Source organism: Periplaneta americana, chromosome 6, assembly GCF_040183065.1.
Source record: "Periplaneta americana isolate PAMFEO1 chromosome 6, P.americana_PAMFEO1_priV1, whole genome shotgun sequence".
Classification (NCBI taxonomy): Eukaryota; Metazoa; Arthropoda; class Insecta; order Blattodea; family Blattidae; genus Periplaneta; species Periplaneta americana.
In genome coordinates this window covers 158,964,847-158,990,236 of record NC_091122.1, presented here as the reverse complement: position 1 = coordinate 158,990,236, position 25,390 = coordinate 158,964,847, and the positions used below count along the sequence as shown (strand labels likewise).

Genomic DNA, 25,390 nt, shown 5'->3' with positions numbered 1-25,390 from the left:
TTAAGATTTTGTTGCTGCAAAGTAATTTGGCCACAAAACTAATGAAGCGTGTAAACAGTCTTCTTTCAGTAATATACGAACAGCTGACACATGCATCAAGTAATAAACAATCTGCAACACTGCTGAAGCTGTTTCTAACAAGTTTCCAAGTATACCTGGACATTTTCGACACGTGGTTAACCGAGGGTCAACTCCAGGACTCTCGGGAGGAATTTGTAATAGCAAGGTATGAAAATTAAAGCAAGTGTATGTATACTGTACAGTGGCAGCTAGTGACGACAGTAATAATAATAATAATAATAATAATTCTGGATTGTATTCGTAATTCTCGCAAATGTTGATGATTTTTTAAGACTCTGTTCAGAAAGTTAAAAAACAAGCAGTTAAAATTATCTATACTAATAATAAATCTGTAGCCGAAATTTTTCTGGTAATTTTCGATTTTCCAAAAATAATTGGTCCTAACATATATAATTAACCGCCCTGAAACCGAAAAACGCTTTTTTGAGATTTTTGTTTGTATGTATGTCTGTCTGTCTGTCTCTTTGGATGTTTGTTACCTTTTCACGTGATAATGGCTGAACCGATTTATATGAAAATTGGAATATAAATTAAGTTCGTTGTAACTTAGAATTTAGGCTATATTGCATTCACAATATTTTATTTAAAAGGGGGGTTATAAGGGGGCTTGAATTAAATAAATCAAAATATCTCCCTTATTATTAATTTTCATGAAAAATATTACATAACAAAAGTTTCTTTAAAAATAATTTCCGATAAGTTTTATTCCATGCAAAATTTTGATAGGACTGATATTTAATGAGATAAATGAGTTTCAGAATTACAATAACACCACTATCTAAGGCGGTGTAATGAAATAAAAAACAAATGACTTCGTCTATAAGGGACCTTGGACAACAACAATCGAAAGCTATGAAACAAACGGTAGCCTAAAGAGAATGCTTCTGTGTTTGTATGAAGTAATATCGGAAGCTAAATTAACCGATTTGTATAATTAATTATTAATTCACCATTGGAAAGTGTAGTTTCTCTAGATGGACATAATGCTATAATGTTATTACAGTAACTTCTGAGTGAATCGAGAACAGGTAAGATTAAAATAGCTTCTTATGCACAGAAAACTTGATATGCATTCGTTTCCTGTATTTCTTAAAATAATTTTTATGACTGGATCAAAATGATCGCATTTTAATTTTTTTAATACAATTTAAATTAAGTAACATAATAAACGATTTATCCTTCTATCAAACACGAATGTTCCCTGGATCAAATGTCCTATTTTAATTATGTAATTACTTTATATTTATTTCCAATGAGTGCAGCGGACCGCACGGGTACAGCTAGTTCAAAATAAATTCCTACGATATCTGTATTTTAAATTGTACAAAATTTCATGCTCCATTCAAACATCAAGAACATTGATAAGATCAACATTCAATATGCAATCTCTTCATCATAGGAGATCAGCACACACAATAAAATTCTCTTCTAGAGGAAAATCGTCACAAAAAAAATAGATACACCAGAAAATTTGAAATTACTTCCTTTCTGTGTACCATTCACCAAGTCACGCAAAAATATACTTTCTTGGGCGATCATGCTTTCTTCCCCTACTTACCATTGTTATTTACATGCTTCGTGAGTTGACAATACCACATGTTCTGGCCACTGTGCAATGTCCTGGCATCATTTTTGAAAAGCCCTAACAAGTCAATTCGCAGAATGTTCTCAGAGATGGGCATCTCGAAAATCAGCATCCAGCACATCTTGAAAAGCAGCACGTTGTCTTCTCATCAGATACTGTCCTCGTTGGTCCACTACGCAGTTTGCGATGGATCTCAGCTCAATGAATTTTTTAATGATTTTTCCCACTCCTGGATGCAAAGCATTTCATTAATCTCAGGGCGTTATTCTTTGAGATATTTCAAACAAAAAAAGTTGAATATAAACTACAGTAGAAAAGAGACAGACAGAAAGAGAAAGAGAGAGAGACAAGAAAAGGAATGCATAAAGAGTTACAGAGGTTATTCTGTAGGACAAATTAATAAAATCCATATAATATTATTATTATTATTATTATTATTATTATTATTACTACTTTGTAACATGTTATTATTCTGTTCTTTAAGATTTTGTTAAATTTGCATTGTTATATTATTTGACACTATATTAACTGCAATATTATATTCTGGCATCTATTACCGGTATGTATTGCCTAATCTCTCATAAACAGTAACATTAACTTACCTTTTATATATCCATATTTGTGAACATTAGTTTTGTCAATTGCACACATAAAGAAACAGGAACAGGCATATAAATATCTACACCACACCGCCATTAAGTATAAGCCTATGGAAAAGATCCAACCCCACTTGAATAATAACTATAAAAATATTATATGTTTGTTATTTTTAGTAGTAAGTAGTTCTAATATTACTATCGATTTGTCCATAAATTATTGATAATTCATGGGAAACGTCCCTGTGATTATTGCCGCCAACAAGCAGGATCAATTCAATACGTTGCTCTTTACTTGACATCACTCAGTTGTCCTGTGAACAAAGAAAAAACATTTTCAGTAATTCGTCTATGGTTCCAGACTTATGGGTCACTCTGTATTTTTGTAGCTATTTATTAAGTGTTGATTTGTTTAGTACATGAATTGTGTGATGCTATTTATGACCATATTCAGACGAATTTTCATTTTACTTAACTTTAAAGAGTCTCGTAAGTCACCAGAAAATATTTCATTTTCACATTTGTACAGCTGTCAAAAAAAAAGTGGCAACACTCGTGAACAGCGAATATTTTCTATTGTACAGCTGTAAAAAAAAAATGGCCGCACTCATCAACAGCGAATATTTCCTAAGTCCACTTTGGGTAAAGGTGATGTTACATGATGCATGTGCTTATAGAAGCAGTTTCAGAGCTAAGATTTTAAGCAGGAGTCATTCACATCTGTGTCTCATAGAGCAGCGGTACTGTGTTCGCTTAATGATTCGAAGGTTGTGAGTTCGAGCCTAGTTCAACTTATCATTTTATTTTTTTAATCATTATTTAGTGATATAAATAATATTAAAGTTATCATTTATATTCTGTTATCATTCTTTAGTGATATATTCAAGTTATCATTTATATTCTGTTATCATTCTTTAGCGTTATCCCCTTCCAAGACGTCTTGATGATTTGTGGAAGCTTGTCCAGGATGCCTGGGATGCCATAGCTGAGAACTGAAAAGATTAGTCAATTTCATGCCCATTCGACTGCAAGATGTGATTGAGTTGGGAGGAAGATAGACTAAATATTGAATCGTGACTTTTTGTTTTTTTTAACTTTTAATTGCTTGAATTTTCTAAGACAGACGCCAGTAAGTTTGTTTTGTTTATGCCACGAAAGATATTTTTGCTGAGACTATAATCTTTATTTCTTTCCGTTTGCAGCCATAATGTTAAAATAAATAATGATAAAGTCATGTAATACATTCATGAACCTGATGTTAATTACTAAAATAGTCATAAGAGTGAAAGGAGCAATTATATTTTCTCTCTCAAAAAAAAAAACATAAAAAGCACTATGTTGTGTTGGAATGCACGACCTCATGAATACCAGCCCGAAACGCTACCATTACGCTAAAACTGTAACATGGAGAACACTTCAATTATAACTGTATATATCAGGCAACATGGTTCAATAACCTGTAACATCGCTTGTCTCCGAATTGTAGCGGAGATACCAGAAGGGAATTTAGTATCTAGAAAGCGGCCATTTTTTCTCTTGACAGCTGTACATCAAACTGAAGATGTGCTATTCCAAAGCAGAGATTTGTAAATTTTATATATTCCCCTCCCCCTTCCCCCAAACTTTCTTCTTCATCATTCTTTTCTTATGCCTCTGTATTTTGGGCTTCATAATAGAAGATAAGAGATGTGTGTTATATGTTATTCAAGCAGACTTTTTTTAAGAATACATTTATATTATGTTAATATAGTATACATGTTCGATTAATCAGTTGCAGGCCCAGAAATTAAATCTCAAGAAGAGAAAATGTGTTGAATTTGATGTGGTTGATGTTATGAAAAAGCTACTTTTTACATTTTCAGAAGTAAAGATAAATTACAGAAGCCAGACGAAGAATTTATAATCCAGCCCTACGAATCAGAACTTTTGAATGGAGGCGTCAAACCATTGCCAGTATTACAAGTGATAGTCAATAAAGCTTTACATGCAGGAAGAAGCATCGAATTGCTGAGAAGACTTGACAGACTTTCTGAATTGGGTAAAAGAAGTGATGAGCAAGGTATGGATAGTATTACTGTAGTTTTTTTTTTTTTTTACTGCATGGCATAATTCAGTAATGAGTTTTCAGAGCAATTTTACTCTGGCATTGAAACAAGTTATTGTACACAAAGAGTGTGGTTCTGAAATCAGGCAAAAACTAACTAGAAGATGAGCTACTGATAAATTGCAGCATGGCTGTGGTAATCAATTATGTAGTTATGTACATGTTGAATGTGTGCCAGGTTTCTGTTCCAGGGCAAGGTATGATGAATTTTTTATTTTAATAGGTTATTTTACGACACTTCATCAACATCTTAGGTTATTTAGCGTCTGAATGAGAAGAAGGTGATAATGCTGGTGAAATGAGTCTGGGGTCCAACACCGAAAGTTACACAGCATTTGCTCATATTAGGTTGAGGAAAAACCCCGGAAAAAACCTCAACAAAGTAACTTGCCCTGACCGGGAATCGAACCCGGGCCACATGGTTTCGTGGTTAGATGCGCTAACCGTTATTCCACAGGTGTGGACAAGTATGATGAAAACTGTCTGCCTATTATGATGTTGATATTACAAAAGCATGACAATTAACTTCCCTGCTTCAAAAATTCATGTGCTGTTATTGGAATTAATCTACCTTGTTACAACACTATGTGACCATCAGTCACAACTTTGTAAATTCTCTGCCAAAGGAGTCTGTCACTAGTGACAAAATCCTTTTTATGTTTACTGTCGTAATGTGGTTCTTTTCCCCATACTGACCAATCCCCTTCAGGTGTGGTATCAGGAGTGGTCCTTTCCTCTGGTTCAATGCATCGTGGTGAGCTCCCCTTTTTCCCATTTGCAATGAATCTCATTTTGGACCTTGTGTGCGTTCTTTTCAACCACTGATTACGAATCCTCTTTTGAATATTCATATAATTCTTCACCAGTGGAACAGTCTTTGATAAAGATACACCTGTACTCTGTGCAGTTAGCCATTATTAAGAACAATCCAAAAGATTATAACAAGAATAATAATGATGATAAAATAAATTCTTCTTCCATTTTGCAGGTCATCTGTATGAAGAATTAATTACACTCATTGAGCACGATTTGTCTAAATTTGCATCAGACACAGAAAATGAGTCTTTAGTAAAAACTAATGATGATGATATAATTACACACTGTGATATGGAAAATGGAGATAATTTTATGTCAGAAGTTAAGGATCACTTGCTTCGAGTTGGAGATCCTTTCTTAGTGAAGGGTTTTGAAAGCTACTTAAATTTAAACCAAGGAAACCAGACTAGTCAGCAATGTAATGAAGACATGGGAAACAATTTGAAAAGAAAGAAGCAAATATGCATAAAGTAAGCATTTAAAATAACGAACTGAATGAAATTTATTTGTGAGCTGTAAGTCTCGGAAAAATTGATAAAAGATCTTTCTTGGTGTATGTCCAGGTTTCTGAAGCATATGTCAAAACTGGCTTGAAATGTATTCTATACATTGCCATTTTGCTCTTTATTGGTACTGGTACATCTTTATTCAAAATTAAATGTTTTATTAAATTGTATACATTTGAACTTTTCTATATTCTTTTGCTAATTTCATGCTGAATTTTTCCTTTTGAAGTAATTTCTGTTCTCTTCTCTATCTTTTTCAATTTGTTCCTGATAACTTGATATTCCAGTCTTAACTCTGTGTTCTTGATATTTTCATAACCACTGTTTTTTCAATGTTAATTTTTAAGCCATACTCTTTTGGTACTGTTATCCCACACAGTTACGACTTACAAATAATGTTTGAACAAGGTCTTGCATGACACAGGATATCATTATGGTATTGCAGGGTTTATAGTTTTATAATGATGTGTGTGCGTCGTGCATGCGCGCTTTATTTTATTCAATTGGTTTATGTCTACAGGTTGATGCAACACTTCAAGAACAAAATCTTACCAGTGAAACCTGTACTAGAAATCAACCTTCTGAACCTTGTTGAGGAGAAGTGGAAAGCAGTTTGCTGTATGGTGAAGCCAATTTTTCAGAATGAATTCAATCTGCCCCTGCATTTCCAGATGATTAGAGGCGTTTTCCTCATGGAGTGTGATGATATTATGCAGCAATTCTATTCCTCACTTTTTACTCAGGTTCTGCTTCTTCTTAAGATAATTAAACAGACGATTTGAGTTGTGTCATAGTTACTGCTAAGTGTATAAAGATACTTCTGTCACATTAAGTAAAGCTAAATTACTAATTACTTTTACAGGTGCAAGCATGTGAAGCGAATTCTTTCTCACTTACAATACATTTGGAGAGCTGTCTAGATCAGCGGTACCCTGACTTCAGTTCACGTTTCTCAGTTGTTGTAAATAAGAAGATACAGTATGCAACTACTGTCCAGGATGCAATAAATAGTATTAAACTTAGATATGCTGTAAGTATTAATTAATTAATTCATTCATTCATAGCATTCTGCCCAAGGTCAGGTCTTGTATTAAAAGCTTCCTTTGCCATTGCTATCCTCCTTTTGACTTCCTGGCAGCAGCTCATGTTACTGCTTATAGTACAACCCAAATATTTGAAGCTGTCGAGTTGTTCCACTGCCTTATTTCGAATTAGCAAGTTTACCTTCGTTAGTTTTCTTCCGATAACCATGGTTTTTGTCTTGTTTGTATTTATCTTCATCCCATACTGCTCACAGCTGCCATTTACTCCAGTAGCATGTCCCTTAGTAACATCTTCTCTTCTATTATTACCATTAAGTACGAGAAAAATTCGTACCGGCACCGGGAATCGAACCCAGGAACTCTCAGCTGTGCGCGCTGAGTGCTCTTAACCAACTGAGCCATGCCGGGACATGATCCACGACGCCGGCTGAACTCCTCTCGTAGTATTATGTTGCGGCCTTACTACCTGCATTTAAGACAATACACGTCATATATATATACAGGAGCACATATTAAATGACTTTATGGCCATATTCAACAACAGTTTCTGAGAACTGTTAACATTATATATGTATCGAATATGAATGAGGTCTTGCCCACCTCACTGCATATTACATGACCTATTAATGCTGGATGTCCCATAAAAGATTTTTATTTTCGTTTTTGAAAACTCACCTATTTGAATTAATGTGAAGTCTGCGCTTTGTGGGTTGCACAGAATTTCTCTCTGCATGGTCTTATGGTTTAGATTTTACTATTTTCATAGTAGAAAGTGCTGATTCACACAATTATGACGTTGAAAACAGCAGTTATAAATAATTTTTTTAGTTTATTCGGCACTATCGACTGATTTGACAAAACATTTCCGCATATAAGACACTCGGAATTTTGTTTATATTCATCGCCAAGCCACGTAAAACCATATTGCAAGTATTCATCACAGTACGTTTTTGTGAACTCTGAAGGGAATTTTTGCTCACATTATTTGAATTAGCACTGCCGTCATCTAACCCAGAATTTGATTCAGATAGTCTTTTTCGAATTAAAAATTTGCCCATGATAAATCTAAATAAAGCGCTTTTGATAAAATAGTCGCACATCACCTGCTCACACATACTATATACTGAAACTGACCAATATGTTCTAACGATTCTAAACTAAGTGGGAAGAGTAAACGAATTACTAAGCATTGTTGGAGGTGTTCACGTTTCATTAAAGTCTGTCTCAAAATAAAATGTACCATATCAAAGACTTCGTTGTAAATAAAAAAAATGCGTTGTAAAGAGCCTTTTTGGACAGCATAAAATTTATTTTTCAATTTCAGAATTTCGCGATACACTCCATGGGATACACCGATTGAGAATCCCTGGATTAATCCATTGTATTTGATGCCTTTTACGATTTTAATTTAATGTTGTACAAAATATGTTATGAAATCTATAATTGCACACATAAATAATATATTTTATGCTCGACCATGCCGAAATGTAGTAATTATACACCTGGTAGCAGTCCTTTAATGCATGTCATTAAAGTACACCTACTCATTAAAATACAGGTGTTCAGCCAATGACAACTCAGCTTACAGGTGTTCAGCCAATGACAAGTCAGCTTTGTACCGTTACAAAACCGCAAGTATCGATTATTCTCGGATATGCAATTGAAAGAGAATTAGCGAAAAGTCACGGAGGCTGGAAATCCAATACTGTCACAGAAGGTTATGTTCTGTTACTATAATAATTAGCGTTAATTGTAAATAATATTCAAATAAATTCAATTTGTCATTTCGTTTTTCAATGTCGAATTCAATAATCAAGGTCATATAAAGTTTAACGGGATTACATCAAGGTCAATGACATTATTGTTCCTCGGAAAAAATCAATACTTTCGCGTCTGCGCACATCTCACAATTCACGACCTAGAACAAGGTCACTTCCGATCTTGTCAGATACAAATAAAATGTATACATCTGAATAATTTCAAGTTAGAAATATGGTCGAGCATAAAAAGTCGTATGAAACTTGCCAATAATGGTAATTAAGACACTCATATGAATATTATGAAGCTCGCTTGCGCTCGTTTCATAAACATCAATACTTGCGTCTTAATTACTATCATTATAGGCTCGTTGCATAATGTACTATTAATATAATATTTATATGTAAATCAGACGTAGAATAATTATGGGAAATGCCTGTTATTATTCGGTTGAAAAGCTTTTATCCTCCAGTTTGCTCTCGAAAAAGCTGAAAGTTAGAATTTATAAAACAGTTATATTACCGGTTGTTCTGTATGGTTGTGAAACTTGGACTCTCTCTTTGAGAGGGGAACAGAGAATAATGGAAGAATATTTGGGACTAAGAGGGATGAAGTTACAGAAAAATAGAGGAAGTTACACAACGCAGAACTGCATGCATTGTATTCTTCATCTAACATAATTAGGAACATTAAATCCAGACATTTGAAATGGGCAGGGCATGTAGCATGTATGTGTGAATCTACAAATGCATATAGAGTGTTAGTTGAAAGACCAGAGGGGAAAGATCTTTGCGAAAGTCAAGGCATAGATGGGAGGATAATATTAAAATGGATTTGAGGGAGGTGGGATATGAGACTGGATTAATCTTGCTCAGAATAGGGAGTGATGGCGGGCTTATGTGAGGGCGGCAGTGTACTTCCAGGTTTCTTAAAAGCCATTTGTAAGTAAGTATATCATGTTATAAGTTATTCTGACTGAAAAATAAACTGTACAGATATTAATTTCATAATTAATTTTTGTTTAAATTTAGTTAAGAGTATTTGCTACTCAAGTTACTAGTGTACTTAGAATGTGTTGCATTTAAGATGATTCTTTTGCAGGTAGAGTGGCCTATAACATTAATATTAAATGAGCGCAATATGGAATACTACAATGCTGTCTTTCAGTTCCTTCTGAAGATAAAGTGGGCTCTCTTTTCCTTGCAGAAACTCAGGTTTTCAGGTGCGTAACTTCTGTTGCAATACACACGGATTAAATACTGAGTAAATTGAAACATACTGGGTGTTCTCAGTATAAAACGGTCTGCCCTAACAATGGCTTATAATTGTAATGGTATACCTATCAGCCACACAGTGTGATGGATGCTGGTGATATATTATGTACTCACCGAATTTAACCAAAACATGCTGTTCTACATCACTTGTTAAGTTCCCATCAAGAAAGAGCATCAGTCTCCTGATAGACATTACCAGTATGCTTTAGATCTACTGAGGTGCGTGGGTTTGTCGTGAACACATTATCTTTCAATGAACCCCAAGATAAAAATGATGGGTTCAGTTCGAAGGAACAAGGGGGCCACAGATAAACACAAATGATTCTGCCCTGGACTACTTGATTAATTTTTTTTTTTTAGGGAAATAAACATTTGCTATATGAGTGGTGGAAGAATCCTATTGAAAGAAAACGTAATTTCATTCCATCTCTATCAACTTTTGAAAAAAGATATGTAAAATTATATTCACATATCTGTCTGCATTAACTGTTTCTTTAACCTGGTACTGATCACTATATGAGCATTTTGCTAATTATCAAATTCAAGAAATCCATCATGTCGTCCACACTAGACTGAACACTCAGTACATTTCTTCATAAAATCGTTGGTAGTATTCTCTATTAATTATGTTGTTGTTTTCTAATGCCAGGCGTTTGACAATAAAGTCATTTGATCTCTTGCACTCCAATATTTTTCAAAGATATTATCATGACCAGCCAATGAAGCACAGATTTTGAGGTGTTCCGAATCCATTTCTTGGTTTGAGTTGCACAATGGGCAGTTAGGGGACTGATATATTCCAATTCTATGCAGGTGTTTGGCCAAACAATCATGGCCTGTTGCCAATCTAAATGCAGCTACAGACGATTTTTGCGGTAAATCGGGAATTAACTGTGGATTTTGATGCAGAGAGTTCCATTTTTTCCCTTGGGATTGTGTTATCAAATTTTGTTTGTTGAAGTCTAAGTATGTAGATTTAATAAATCTCTTCACAGAGTAATACATAGATTTAGTAACGGGTCTGTAAGTAGCAGTGCTGCCCTTCTTTGCTAAAGCATCCGCATTCTCATTTCCCAGGATTCCACAATGGGATGGTATCCATTGGAATACAATTCTTTTATTGAGTGATATTAATTGAGAGAGCATTTTAGTTATTTCTGCTGTTTGAGATGAAGGTGTGTGTTTAGAGACGATTGATAGAATAGCTGCTTTGGAGTCTGACAATATAACTGCATTCTTAAATTTATTGATGTGGCATAGAAGATTCCTGAGACATTCACTTATTGCAATGATTTCACTATCAAAACTTGTTGTACCATATCCATGTGATCTATAAAGTGAGAAGAGACAGCACGTAACACCTGCACCGGCACCTTGTTCTCTGGAGATCAAGGATCCGTCAGTGTATAAATGAAGCCAGTTTTGTGGAGGGTACCTAATATTAATTGTCTCTAAAGACAATTGTTTCAGTATTTCAGGGTTTACTTCTGATTTCAGTATTTCTTCTGTTAAATTTAGATTATATTCTATATTTAATAGAGTTAAAGGGTTTGGTTTAATTTTTAAGTTTCTCTATTAATTATAGCATTCTACATTTGTGTGTTCCAATCAGATTTGGATCAGAGAGAAAATAAATCAGTCCCACTGAGGAAGAAAGAGAAAGAACGAATGCAGAGGCTTCAATATTTGCGGTTTTGGCTGTTGCATTCTGTGAACAGTGTGCATAGCTATCTCATGGGACAAGTTCTACACTTGCTGCATTTGGAGTTAGAACGTAACCTTGAAGAAGCTCAAGAACTCGATGCTGTTATAAAAGGTATGTTCACTCTACTTCTCCAACTCTGAAGCTGATCAATAGATCCCAGATTCATACAAGTTGTGCACAAAAGAATGTTGGAAGTTTAAGTGGTTTGTAAGTAACAATAGACGTTTGTATCTCAAATGATAGGTAGGTAGGTAGGTAGGTAGGTAGGTAGGTTTACAGCATAGAATAAAGAACATGTCCAATTCTTACGTTTAACAATAAAATGCAATACATATAAAATGCAAATATGAAATATGTACAGAATTAATACCTTAATAACAATAATATTTTATACAATGTAATATGTTTACCATTTAATAGTATTATAATATTTACACAGTACTGTGAAATGTCAAGAATTCATCTACAGAATAGAAAGTGTGAGATATTAAGTAATTTTTTAGTTTTGTCTTAAATAATGCAGGGTTTTGGCTATGATTCTTAATGTCTTCAGGAAGACTATTGAACATTTTTATCGCCATGTAACGTACTCCCCTTTGAAAGCATGATAAATTTGATGATGGCGTATGAAAATCATTCCTTCTGCGGGTATTTATACTATGTATGGCTGAGTTAGTTGGAAAATTTTTTTTATTACATAAGAGGAAATTTATTGTAGAGTATATGTATTGATTTGTTAAGGTTAGAATCTCTAATTTTTTTAAAAATAATCTACATGATTCTCTAGCCTTTGCTCCAACTATTATTCTAATGGCTCTTTTTTGTAATAAGAATATATTTTTACTGTCTACAAAATTTCCCCAAAATATTATTCCGTAGGACATAATGGAATGAAAATAGGTAAAATATATTGTCTTTAAGATACTGCTGTTTAGAAATTGTTGTAACGACCTAATTATGTAAGAGCAGCTTTAGAATTTTTAAATTCTGTACACATTGAGAACTTATAATGCGAGTTCTAATAACTAAAAAAATTTGAAGTTTTTTTATCCCATTTATGGTTTATTATTTTATACCGCAGATGAAAGAAATTATATAACCTTAAAACTCCAAAGTTTATTTATGAATATATGGTACATGAGATGCTGAATGTGCTCACATGCGAGTGGCAGGTATGTATGGAATCAAATTGTATTTCTCTCCATCATGTTCCTGTGTGACTAATTTTCTGATCTTGTTGCAGCTCACGATAGTTACGTGCAAACAGTGTATGCACATTGTTTACAATCAGAAGGCTGTGAAATCATAAAACAGTCGACTCTCCAGGTAAGGGATATTTTCATATTTTAATTATAGTAAAACTTCTTTTATACATTTCTGTTACACGTTTTTCACACTTACACTTTTTTTTTTTTGAAGTTCCAGCAAATACTTTCTATGTTAATTTATTTCAGTTCTGTTTTTTTTTACATTTATGCGATCATATTTTAAACCACAAGAGATACCAAAATGTCATTATTTATATGTTCTAAATCATATATATTATTTTAATGTACTGAAGTACATATGATATTTCCATGCAGATATTCTGCGTCATCATACGATGAAAGAGTAATGGAATGGAGAAAAATTCTCTCCGGCGCCGGGATTTGAACCCGGGTTTTCAGCTCTACGTGCTGACGCTTTATCCACTAAGCCACACCGGATTCCACCCCGGCGTCGGAAGAATCGTCTCAGTATTAAGTTCCAACTCTTGGGTTCCCTCTAGTGGCCGCCCTCTGCACTACGTCATAGATATCTATGAACCTAGGACCGAAGTCCACACATGTGCTGAGGTGCACTCGTAATGAGTGACTAGTTGGCCGGGATCCGACAGAATAAGCGCCGTCTTAAATCACGATGTGATTTACGCATATCATATATATTATTTTAATTTACCGAAGTACATACGATATTTCCATGCAGATATTCTGCGTCATCATACGATGAAAGAGTAATGGAACGGAGAATAATTCTCTCTGGCGCCGGGATTTGAACCCGGGTTTTCAGCTCTACGTGCTGATGCTTTATCCACTAAGCCACACCGGATTCCACCCCGGCGTCGGAAGAATCGTCTTAGTATTAAGTTCCAACTCTTGGGTTCCCTCTAGTGGCCGCCCTCTGCACTACATCATAGATATCTATGAACCTAGGACCGAAGTCCACACATGTGCTGAGGTGCACTCGTAATGAGTGACTAGTTGGCCGGGATCCGACGGAATAAGTGCCATCTTAAATCACGATGTGATTTACGCATATCATATATATTATTTTAATGTACCGAAGTACATATGATATTTCCATGCAGATATTCTGCGTCATCATACGATGAAAGAGTAATGGAACGGAGAAAAATTCTCTCCAGCGCCGGGATTTGAACCCGGGTTTTCAGCTGTATGTGCTGACGCTTTATCCACTAAGCCACACCGGATTCCACCCCGGCGTTGGAAGAATCGTCTCAGTATTAAGTTCCAACTCTTGGGTTCCCTCTAGTGGCCGCCCTCATGTACTGCGTCATGGATGTATGACAGTGGCACAATGTCCACACATGCTGCAGCTTTTTGAGCACATGTACAAATATGGAAATAAAATTTGGAGCTTCTTTATTGTATAAGTTTTGCTTACAACATACTGTGTATGTGCAGTAAACCAAACCCCTTTATATATGCTACTTGTGAACAGTCGTGTGAAATTGTTGCCTACATACAGATGGACTCCCTTCAAGACTCGCTGCAAATTTTAATTCTGTATTTGTACTCAGAGGTGCTGTGACATAACAACATGAGGATAAATGCATTAGATCTTGCAAAACCCTATTTGTATGTGTACAAGCACCTTCTTTTTGTCTTTGTTTTTTCATCTTGATTGTATTGTATTGTATTTATTAACATTCCATGGTATTCATACATGCTTACAGCTAGAATATGGAACAAGTCAAAAAACTTAATATTAGTATAAAATCTTAATTTATAGTCACAGTCTAGATGAAATATATACAGACGAGATTTACAATATTGTCTACTAGTACAACACATAGTTTTAGTATCAATTTCATGAAGTGTTATTGAATGTCATGTATTCACCTAAAGAATAGAAGGCGTGAGAAATCAGGTACTTCTTTAATTTGGCCCTAAATAATTTTATGTTTTGAGTTTCATTTTTTATATCGATAGGGAGGCTATTAAAAATTTTTACTGCCATATAACACACTCCTTTTTGATACCATGATAGACTTGCCAATGGAGTATGAAAGTCATTTTTTTTGACGTGTATTTATGCTATGAACTGTTGAATTAGTTACAAAGTTTTCACGATTACATACGAGGAAGATTATTAATGAAAAGATATACTGACAAGCCATGGGCATTATTTGTAGTTTTTTGAAAATAGTCCTATAAGATTCCCTAGATTTGGCACCTACTGTTATTCTAATTACTCTTTTTTGTAATAGAAATATATTGTTACTATCTGTGGAATTTCCCCAGAATATTATTCCAAAACTCATTACTGAGTGGAAGTATGCAAAGTATATTGTTTTTAAGGTATTGATATTTACTATCTTTTGCATAGATCTAATAGCAAAACAAGCTGAATTTAGTTTGGGGGTAATTTCCTTAACATTCTTTTTCCAATTTAACACACTATCGATTTTTAAGCCAAGAAATTTGGTTGTTGTTGTTGTTGTTTCTAATAGGGATCTATTATTAATTATTGCGCTAGAAATTTGCGATGTTGAATTTGGACAGGATACTTTACTGATGCATTGGTATTTTAAATTATCTATTACTTAAAAAAGGTATGCATCAGAATATTTGTAGTTATATAGAAAAGTAACTATCTTGTGAGTGAAAACAATAAAATACAAAATGTACACTTCTTATTCCTTCAAGATGGTATGGACAGCACTGAGGTTATGTGAGGCATGGGCGACAGGTGCAATTTTTGTTTCTGATGCCAGACTTCAAGAACTGGAAGAATTGTATGCAAAACATCATGTTTTCTTGGCTGTTACACTGAGCAACTGTGTGGAGAATGATACTAGATCACACTGTAAGTATTTACAAGTTACGAGGGGGATCCAGGAAATGACGACCGTTCGCGCATACCTGCCGCACAGCTGACTCCCCTTTCTTGTTTGAAGGTCAACTGGCTTCCTTAACATGTGTTCTCATAATGTTGTGAGTACTGGTTGCAACAAGTCGCCATTGTGCATTTTGTGTTACTTCAAAATGAACGACGTGATTGATAATCCCGCCGACTGTGAGGTGAGGAGTGTGATTCGATTTTTGAATGCCCGACATTTGAAACTTGCAGAAATTTACCGGCAATTGAAAGAAGTGTATGGTGATACTGTAATGAATGAAAGAAATGTGAGAAAATGGTGCGAAATGTTCAACAATGGGCGAACAAATGTCCACGATGAAACTCGACCCGGACGCCCATCACTCATCACAGAAGACCTGAAGACTAAAGTGAACAATAGAATCTTGCAAGACAGGCGCACATCACTCGACGAATTGCATATTGCCTTTCCTGACATTTCTCGTTCTTTGCTTGGTGAAATTGTGTCGCAACATCTTGGCTACCACAAAATCTGTGCACGATGGGTTCCACGGCAACTGAGTGACCAACACAAAACTCAGAGAATGGCCTCAGCATTGACATTCTTGATGCGATATCACACAGATGGAGACGCCTTTCTTGATCAAATTGTGACTGGTGATGAGACCTGGGTGTCTCACAACACCCCAGAGACCAAGCGCCAATCACGTCAGTGGCATCATCCCTCATCACCCAAAAAACCGAGAAAATTCAAACAGACTCTCTCAACACAAAAAGTCGTGGCTACTGTCTTTTGGGATTGCAAAGGTGTTCTTTTGCTGGATTTCATGCCAAAAGGCACTACGATCAATTCAAATCGTTATTGTGAGACTTTACGAAAACTACGGCGAGCCATCCAAAACAAGAGGCGAGGAATGCTTTCGAGAGGAGTTGTGCTTCTTCACGACAACGCCCGCCCGCACACTGCTGCTTCAACTCGAGAATTGCTGGATCAATTCGGTTGGGAAATCTTTGATCGTACGCCCTATAGTCCAGACCTTGCTCCTAGCGATTTCCACCTTTTCACTAAGCTGAAAGACTTTCTGGGTGGTACGCGTTTTGGAAGTGATGAAGAGTTGAAGAAGACAGTGAACACCTGGCTTAATGAACTGGCAGCAGAGGAGTACAACACGGGAATTCTAAAGCTAGTGAACAGATACGACAAATGTTTAAATGTAGGTGGTGATTATGTAGAGAAGTGAAGGAAGCTTCAGTTATGTAACAGACTTTGTTTTTTCAAATAAATATTTTTTTTAATTATTACAACAAAATGGTCGTTATTTCCTGGATCCCCCTCGTACATGTACTGCATATTCGAGGTACTGGTACAGTATTCCCAAAAAAAATGGCCGGCTAGAATTTTCTAAGTCTCAGAAAAGTGAATTTGTGCATATACAGGAAGTCCTGAGGTGAGTTCACAAGAGAATACTTGTTTAAACTTTAAAGAATTATGTCTTAATATTTTCAGTCTAGATATACTACATTAATAAATGACAAATCATTTCTTTCCATCATTCTGTATTGTAACAAAGATGAATAGTGGTTTAAAAAATCTTTATGATATGATGTGATATGATATTTATTGTCAGACAACTTACAACTTTACAATTTTAGTCATCATGGACCTTTACATTTCTACTTTTCAGTCCACCATCACTTAAATATTTTGTGCGAGATCGTGCGTATTTGCTTGGTTTCCGCACAAAACCAATCTGCGGAAAGTGTAAAATTCCACATTCAGTATTCCCAACCTAACACACATAACAATTTCCCTCTTCTTACCGCTTAAGTGACATATTGATTTTACTGCTTTTGGCTTTTAACATATTATTTTTAGAGACGTTCAATATAGTAATAATTATAAATTGGAAACTTACCACTGCAATTTCATCTACATTGCACTGTTAATTATTGTTTTTAAATATTTGCAAAAATTAAGTAAACTCTAAATCATTATATAACCTTACCGTTTGTTTTAAGTTCGCATTTATAGACTGGGGGAAAAAAAGACAGACGTATATCATGGCCTGCTGGAGTATAGTAAACACAGAAAACATTTTAAAGCAACAATGTTGAAGATAGATATTTTTGTTTTGCAAATTTGCCGTCATTGGCCAGAAACCAAGATGGAGATTTCATTGCAACTAATTAGAAATTCCTCTTTCAGGTATGTAATAAACGATCTTCGCACAAAATAATGTACGATACACGAGCGGTATGTTTTCTTTCAATTCTCGGAAATTAAAAAAGCTCAACTACATTTCGCTTTTTCAAACTTTTCCTCGAACATGAAAACTTCAACATACTGCTCTTGTAACACATATTACTATTTCACACTTACACACTTCAGTTCATTGTTGATCATTTCTGCTCAAGTTCATTTCCTCTTCTTCAATTGTATTTAATCATCTTATCATTTGTTTTACACTCTTCTGTCTTGTATTTTTAAATTTATGTGCTAATTTATTCCTAATTCATTGTTTTGCTATCTGCCCCTCCCTAATCAATACTCTGCTACTCTATCCCATACCTATACTGTCTCACTTCCATTTCTTGACTTTCTTATCAATTATCACGTATACATTTGTTTAATTATGTGCATTTTACTTATTAGCAACTCTTACATTTACCTACATCCACTTATTTTTTTTCCAAGTCATTTACTCGCATAATTATTTTGGACATATTTTCCTATACTCTACCATATTACCACGGTTAAGTAATTCACTTCTTTGCTGTTTCTCTTCGTACACTTGTGTCTTAATTTATCAGCAATTTCCAGGTGAGCATATGGCCAATTCTTCCAAGGCATTGAGGAGAACGCTTTTTAGACATTTCAGGAAATAGCCTGTCTTTAAAAAGACTTTACTTATGTAATATAGTTCTAGTGTTTTTCTTAAAATACTGTCAGGTGTTCATGGTGTGCCATACAGCAAAAAATGGTATGAACTTAAAACAATAAATCAGAGAGAATAATAAATTATACAATAAAAATAAAAACTTCCCAGCCGGGATTGAACCCCAATCTACTGCATATGAAACAAGAGTTATATCCACTAGACCATTGGCCTGGTTGGCGCAGTTGGTATAACGCTGGCCTTCTATGCCCGAGGTTGTGGATTTGATCCCGGGCCAGTCGATGACATTTAAGTGTGCTTAAATGCGACAGGCTTATATCAGTAGATTTATTGGCATGTAAAAGAACTCCTGCGGCACAAAATTCCGGCACACCAGCCGATATAACCTCGGCAGTTGTGAGCGTCGTTAAATAAAACATAACATTTCCCCCCCCCCCTCCTTAGACCATAGACAGCATTATGAAGACCATCTGAGTGACGAACTTTTTTTTTTTATCCAATGCCACCAGGTTGTCTTTTCGACATTTCTGGTCTTCTCTCCTGGCTGTGGCTTAATTGTAACCCACTTCTGAGGTTGGGGCGCCTGGAAGGCGGAGTTACATTACCCCGATGATGTGATAGGATGATTATGATAATGTAGTGCCAGGAGAGGTCTTAAATCTAAACTTAACCTAAATTCCAGACCATGGGCGAACACAGGAATAATCCCCTTTAAGGAAAAATTCCTGTGCTCTAATTGGGAATCGAACCCGGGACCTCATGAACTATAGCCAGAAGCTCTGACCACTAGACCATGAGGCTGGTCGAGTGACGAACATTCGATTAACCCTCGATTATCAATTTGAAGTCACATACCTGTCTTCCTTTAAAAACGACAATGAGTGAACTGGGCATTATAACTTTGATTTTGACTCGAACAAGAGTTCAGTTATTTTTTTCCTGGAACGACTGTACATCAGTAGACCAATTATAAGTCTACTTGTGAAATTCATTAACATATATACATATAAACTATTTCATAAAAGCAGACATGAGGCATGTTGTTTGATTATATAAAATACCAGTATAATAAAACCACAGTCTAGTATATACAGTCGCGAAGCTCAATACGTAGTAAATATGCAAACATTAGATAGTTGCTCACCACTAGGATCGCTAATATCACCTCATTACAGGTAATGCAAAATAGAACCGTCACAGTCTATTGTTTCTAGCACCCTCAAAACTCAAGCTTCGTGACTGTATATAGTAGGCTGTGATAAAACTTTAAAAACTTCACAAGTGTTAAAATTTTTGAAGGAGTGATATTTGATTTCACCTAAAAGTGTTAAAGATGCAGGGTGGCCTGTGGTAACGGGAGATTTTGAATCGATTAGTGCAAAGCAGTGCAGCCTGCTGTGTCATTATGTTTGTCTCGCCACACTGTGGCCAGAATATTGTCTTCAGATCTAAAATTACATTCATACAAGATTCAGGCTGTCCAACAATTGCAAGCCAGTGATGCCAATAGACTAGTAACTTTTGCTGAACCAATTTTAGCAAAATGTGAGGAAGATGAATATTCATCGTTGCATTACAACAGCTTTTTGGAGAGCATCTCATGTTGCAGAATGGCAGCATAACTATGCCACACGATCACCAATCTTTCAGTTTGTAGTTTTTTGGGGGATTTTAAAGGGTCGTGTATATGCTAGTCGTCCTCACACCCTAAATTCATTCGTGACAAGATTGCATCGATCACCCAAAATTTTCGTCATGCAGCTTCACAACAATAATTGTTTTTACTGCGAATGCATGATGCTCTTCCATCCTCTGCTTCATGGTTACTGAAATGGCATGGCCTAAGGAACAGTATGGTGGTATCACAGTCTTAACTAATTCCAATTATGACTTTGCACTAATCAATTCAAAATCTCCCGTTTCCACGCATCATCCTGTATAATACATGAAATTAAAGCTTAAAGAAGTATATTATCTTGTTAAAGGTAAAAAAAAAAAAAAGGTAAAGGTATCCCCGTAACATGCCATGAAGGCACTTGGGGGGCATGGAGGTAGAGCCCCATGCTTTCCATGACCTCGGCACTAGAATGAGGTGGTGTGGTCGGCACCACGCTCTGACCGCCTTTTACCCCCGGGAAAGACCCGGTACTCAATTTTATAGGAGGCTGAGTGAACCTCGGGGCCGTTCTGAAAGTTTGGCAACGAGAAAAAAGTATATTATCTTGTTGCTTATAATAATTATTATAGTATTTATTTGTTTCGTTGAAAACAAATTCAGAATTAGAATGCTTGAAACCTTCACTTCAGGAACAATTTGTAATATTAACTACACCCCTACTGCTATCAGCTAACATCCATCACTTCTTATTTTATCTTATTTTTTATTTATTAATTTACATTTTCTTTTTTGTTCATTTGAATTGATTAGGATGCTGATATTTAAAATCCAAGATTTGGACGGCTATCATTTCAATATATATATATATATAATATTATTATTATTATCATCATCATCATAATCATTATTATTATTATTATTATTATTATTATTATTATTATTACATTTCTAGATGACGATATTCTGCTGAACTTCCTCTTATGAACCTTCAATATGGAAAAGAGAAAATAATTTGTATCAGCACGATAACATGTTGGAAATTAATACTTTCTGCATTGTCTTTATTCACATTAACTTCAGTCTTAACAACATATTGGTACTTGGATGTTCTTACCTTCTGCAGAATGGCTTGTAGATTTTAGACAATGTCCCATTTGTATGTCCCATCCAAAACGCGTTTTCATAACTTTCTGCTATAACTAACGATAGTTTTTAGAATTTCCAGAATCTTTCTGATACATCTTATTTAACAAGAATAAAATAAGGAAGCTGTAGTTGTACATTTATATGCATTTAAGTTAAAACTCTTCTATTTGCTGTACTATTTATAACAGGATTTGATATTTATGAGATTGATATTGCTACTAACGCATAATTTCTTTTCAGTGGAGGGTTTATGTGCTGTCTTTCATCCAATTCGACTGCCTGAGCGCTTTCTTTCTTATCTTAATCAGAGATGAAAGCAGTATGCAGCTTTAAACAGTACCGATAGTCAAAATGTGTAAATGTGTACCAATATTGTAGAAATGATCATGCAGAAAAACATGTACATTATCATAGTATTCAGTAAAAGTAAATATTAAAACTGTTTCCCTTCTGAGTTTGTTCTGGTGCAATCCATATACCCCTTTTCCCTGTCCCTTTTATGAAACAATGTTTTTGTTTTGATGGCAATACCTTTTTGAAAACGTACTTCGATTATCTATATATGTATATAATTTGAACTGGTAATGGAAATTACGGGAAAATGACTGAACGGATTTTAATGAATGACCCCTCATTTTGAAGCTTGGAACCCAAAGTTTTTCAGAAAAATAGTACTTTTCAGTGAAATGTCAATTTTCCTACATCATTTTCCTATTTTCCAAAATCCATCTTTCGTCAGTTTTGAGAACTAATTAATTGCATTTCAGAATAAAACAAAACACACACTACAATAAACAACAGACTATTACACGAAGGATTGCTCACATATTTAGAGTTCAAATTCAATTGGTTATTAAAAACTTCAAGACTTACTAAAAATAGTTTACAAGTCTGATTCTGCGGTGTGTAATTTTCTGAGTACAGCTGTGTATTGGATATTAAAATCTACAAAACGTGAGGTGGTTTGATGACATTATTACCATTAGAAAAGACATATTATTATAGTTAATGTCATCATGCGACTATTTTTAATTAATTATACATATTAATGCTATATTGATAATATGGAAGTGAAATATTTGGGGGTTATGTGAGTAGCTGTAGAGAATATCTTAAATTAAATCTTCATTTCTATAATTTACTGAGTGGCAGCTATATAGTCTATTACTACAAAACTTACGTAAGATAATAATATTGTTATTAAAAATTAAATATTTTATAGCTATTAATCAAGTGGGGTTGGGTCTTTTTCATATACTTAATGATGGTGTGGTGTAGATACTTATATGCGTCATTCTTTTCAGTATTGGCTCGAGAGAGCGCAAAAAAACAGTTCCTAAGGAAAGATCAAAAGGTATTACTTACTGATAAAATAAGAGGCCTACAAAATTTTGTAGTCTTCCGATCATTTCAGTAAGATCTCTTAGCAGGATAAAATGATTTTACCCTCTACATTTCAAGCTATACATCCAGCAGCTATACCAAGATGCTATGTCTATTGTTCGAAAGCATAGCAAACCTGACTTTTTTTTTTTAACTTTCACTTACAATCCACAATGACCTGAAATAGCTATTGCCTTACTTCCACATGAAAAACCCACTGATCGTCCTGACATTGTTACTTGCGTTTTCGCATTGAAACTCAAAAACTGAAGGTGAATATGTTCAAGAAAAAGCATTCAGAGGGAATATACATCATTATTATGGAAGCAGATAACTTTCAAAATGTCTGGTTCATGAAAATAAAACTGAAAAATTTTTATTTGAACGTCTAATGAACTTAGTTCGCAGCACTTGCTGCACAAGCCACTAGTTTTAATATAATTACATATAGTATCAGTAGTTAGTAGGTTACACACTGATTGCCACCACCATTTGCAATACACAGCTTAATGGCTCCATTTGTTAAATTTCTACTCTAAATCTGCACGAGAAACAAACAAGAATTCTGATCATCAGGGAGAGGAGGGGGGACAATTGGCACACCTCTCTGGACTAGATGAAAACAAATGTTGTGTTGCTGTGAAACAAATTGCTGCTCAGAAAGAATTAATTGAAATTCTGTTGAGAGAAATAACAACAATTCAATCTCGATTCAATTAAAAGAATATACGAGTAATAAAGGTGATGGATGGCCAGATGTCCCAGTTTTATTGGGACAGTCCCAGAGTCCCAAAAAACTTTCTCGTGATGTCAAAATGTCCTGGTTCCTTAAGTCTATTGTTCGCTCATTATAAGAGTAGTTATACTGGTGCCGAATTTACATGTATACCAACCCTCTCCAAAAAGCCAATGCCTTCTTGATTAGTACAATCAAGATTGACTTAAAATAATTACATTTCAACCTAAATTTGCTGACTATGCTATTTCCAGCAATCATAATGATGAAAATGTAACCAATGTTTGTTCATTTGGTGCTTTGTCTTGATAGTATGTGCTTCTTATTTATGCTATATTTGTGAGTATAATAACTTAAAGTTTTCATTATTATGCCAAAAGGAAAGTGTACATTGAATGATAAATTACTTTCTTGATTGGAAAAATAAAGCTGCAAGATTCAGGAAAGGTATATTAAATGCCAAAAGAAATGCATTTGATAAGTTTGTAGAAAACTTAGATTATAAACAAGATAGTAACAAAGTTTATAAATATATATCTACTGTACGGAAAGAATCTACACATAAACAACCAATAAGATATGGACACAAAAATATAACAGATGATTATAAAATTGCATCAGCTTTTAATACATATTATTCTGCTCCTAAACTCTCAAGACAACATAGAAAGCTACAGAAGTCGATGAAATTAGAAATTAAGAAGAAAATGCAGGTTCAGAATCAAAATGTTACCACTAGTGATGAAATTTTCTACCACAACTTTAACCTATTAGAGCTAGAAACTGCTATTAACAAACTTAGTAACAAAAAAGCCCCAGGCTCAGACAATATCCACCCAGAATTCATCAAACACTTAGGCACTAAAGCAAGAAATGCATTACTTGACTTCTATAACTATGTTTGGAACACCTCCGTACCTGCAAATTGGAAAAAAAGCAATATTATTCCAATATTGAAACCAGGAAAGACAGCAGACAAAATTGAAAGCTACAGACCTATATCACTAACAAGCCACTTAGCTAAAATCAAGGAAAGGATGATATCAGAGCGATTAAACTGGTTTTTAGAAACAAACAATCTTCTATCAACACAGCAAGCCGGATTTAGGAGAGACCACTCAACAAGAGAACAAATAATCTTACTAAGTCAAGCTATTAAGGATGGATTTAATAAAAAGAAAGATACATTAGCTGTATTCGTCGATTTGAAATCAGCATATGATAATGTGTGGAGATACAATCTGATTACAAAGCTCCAGAAATTAGGCATAAAATCTAATATGTTAAGATGGATATCTGAGTTCATCACCCAAAGATTTTGTTCTGCAACTTATGGATCAGCAAGTTCTAAATATAAACAAACTCACTTGGGCTTACCTCAAGGTGCAGTATTAAGCACAACACTATTCAACATATATATTAACGACCTACCACAAGAGCTGGAAAAACATGACACTAAAACAGCACTCTTTGCTGATGATTTGGTTATTTGGACGTCACATAAAACCAACGCAGTAGAGAAACTTCAAAATTCTATCCAGTCATCGTTAGTGGCACTTGAAATTTGGTGTTCAAATAATATGATGTCAGTGAACACAGAAAAAACAAACTTTCAACTCTTCTCATTAAGAAAGAAATCAGTGAAAATAAATCTAAACTATAGAGATGATAAGTTACAAAGAACTGAAAATGCAAAATACCTGGCTATACATTTCGACAATAAGCTCACATGGAGAAATCACATTGAACAGATCAGCACAAAGGCAACAAATCGTTTTAAATTACTAAAAAGACTGGCGGGAACGAAATGGGGTAGCTCAAGGAGTACACTCAACACAACCTACAACACATACATAAAGCCTATCTTAACGTACTGTGGTGAAGCACTAATAACCTCATCAATCACAAATAAACAGATATTAGAACGCACTCAAAACCAAGCTTTACGTCTCATCACTGGTGCAATTAAAACTACTCCAATTGAAGCCATGCAAATAATCACATCTAATAAACCAGTTGTAACAGATCTTGAAACACAAGC

At 34.8% G+C, this 25,390-nt stretch overlaps 1 protein-coding gene across 1 annotated transcript in view; it reads left to right on the top strand.

Annotated features, from left to right (window-relative positions):
- The window catches only part of Grip128 (gamma-tubulin complex component 5), a 49,149-nt gene extending 27,475 nt beyond the window's left edge, over positions 1 to 21,674 (top strand). Inside the window, exons 8-17 of the mRNA XM_069829385.1 lie at positions 59 to 226; positions 4,125 to 4,321; positions 5,355 to 5,652; positions 6,209 to 6,431; positions 6,551 to 6,718; positions 9,591 to 9,711; positions 11,376 to 11,579; positions 12,712 to 12,794; positions 15,398 to 15,557; positions 21,471 to 21,674. Coding sequence (XP_069685486.1) covers positions 59 to 226; positions 4,125 to 4,321; positions 5,355 to 5,652; positions 6,209 to 6,431; positions 6,551 to 6,718; positions 9,591 to 9,711; positions 11,376 to 11,579; positions 12,712 to 12,794; positions 15,398 to 15,557; positions 21,471 to 21,544 — 1,696 coding nt within the window. The 3' untranslated portion in view covers positions 21,545 to 21,674. The remainder of the gene's footprint in view (positions 1 to 58; positions 227 to 4,124; positions 4,322 to 5,354; positions 5,653 to 6,208; positions 6,432 to 6,550; positions 6,719 to 9,590; positions 9,712 to 11,375; positions 11,580 to 12,711; positions 12,795 to 15,397; positions 15,558 to 21,470) is intronic.
- The last annotated feature ends 3,716 nt before the right edge of the window (positions 21,675 to 25,390 follow it).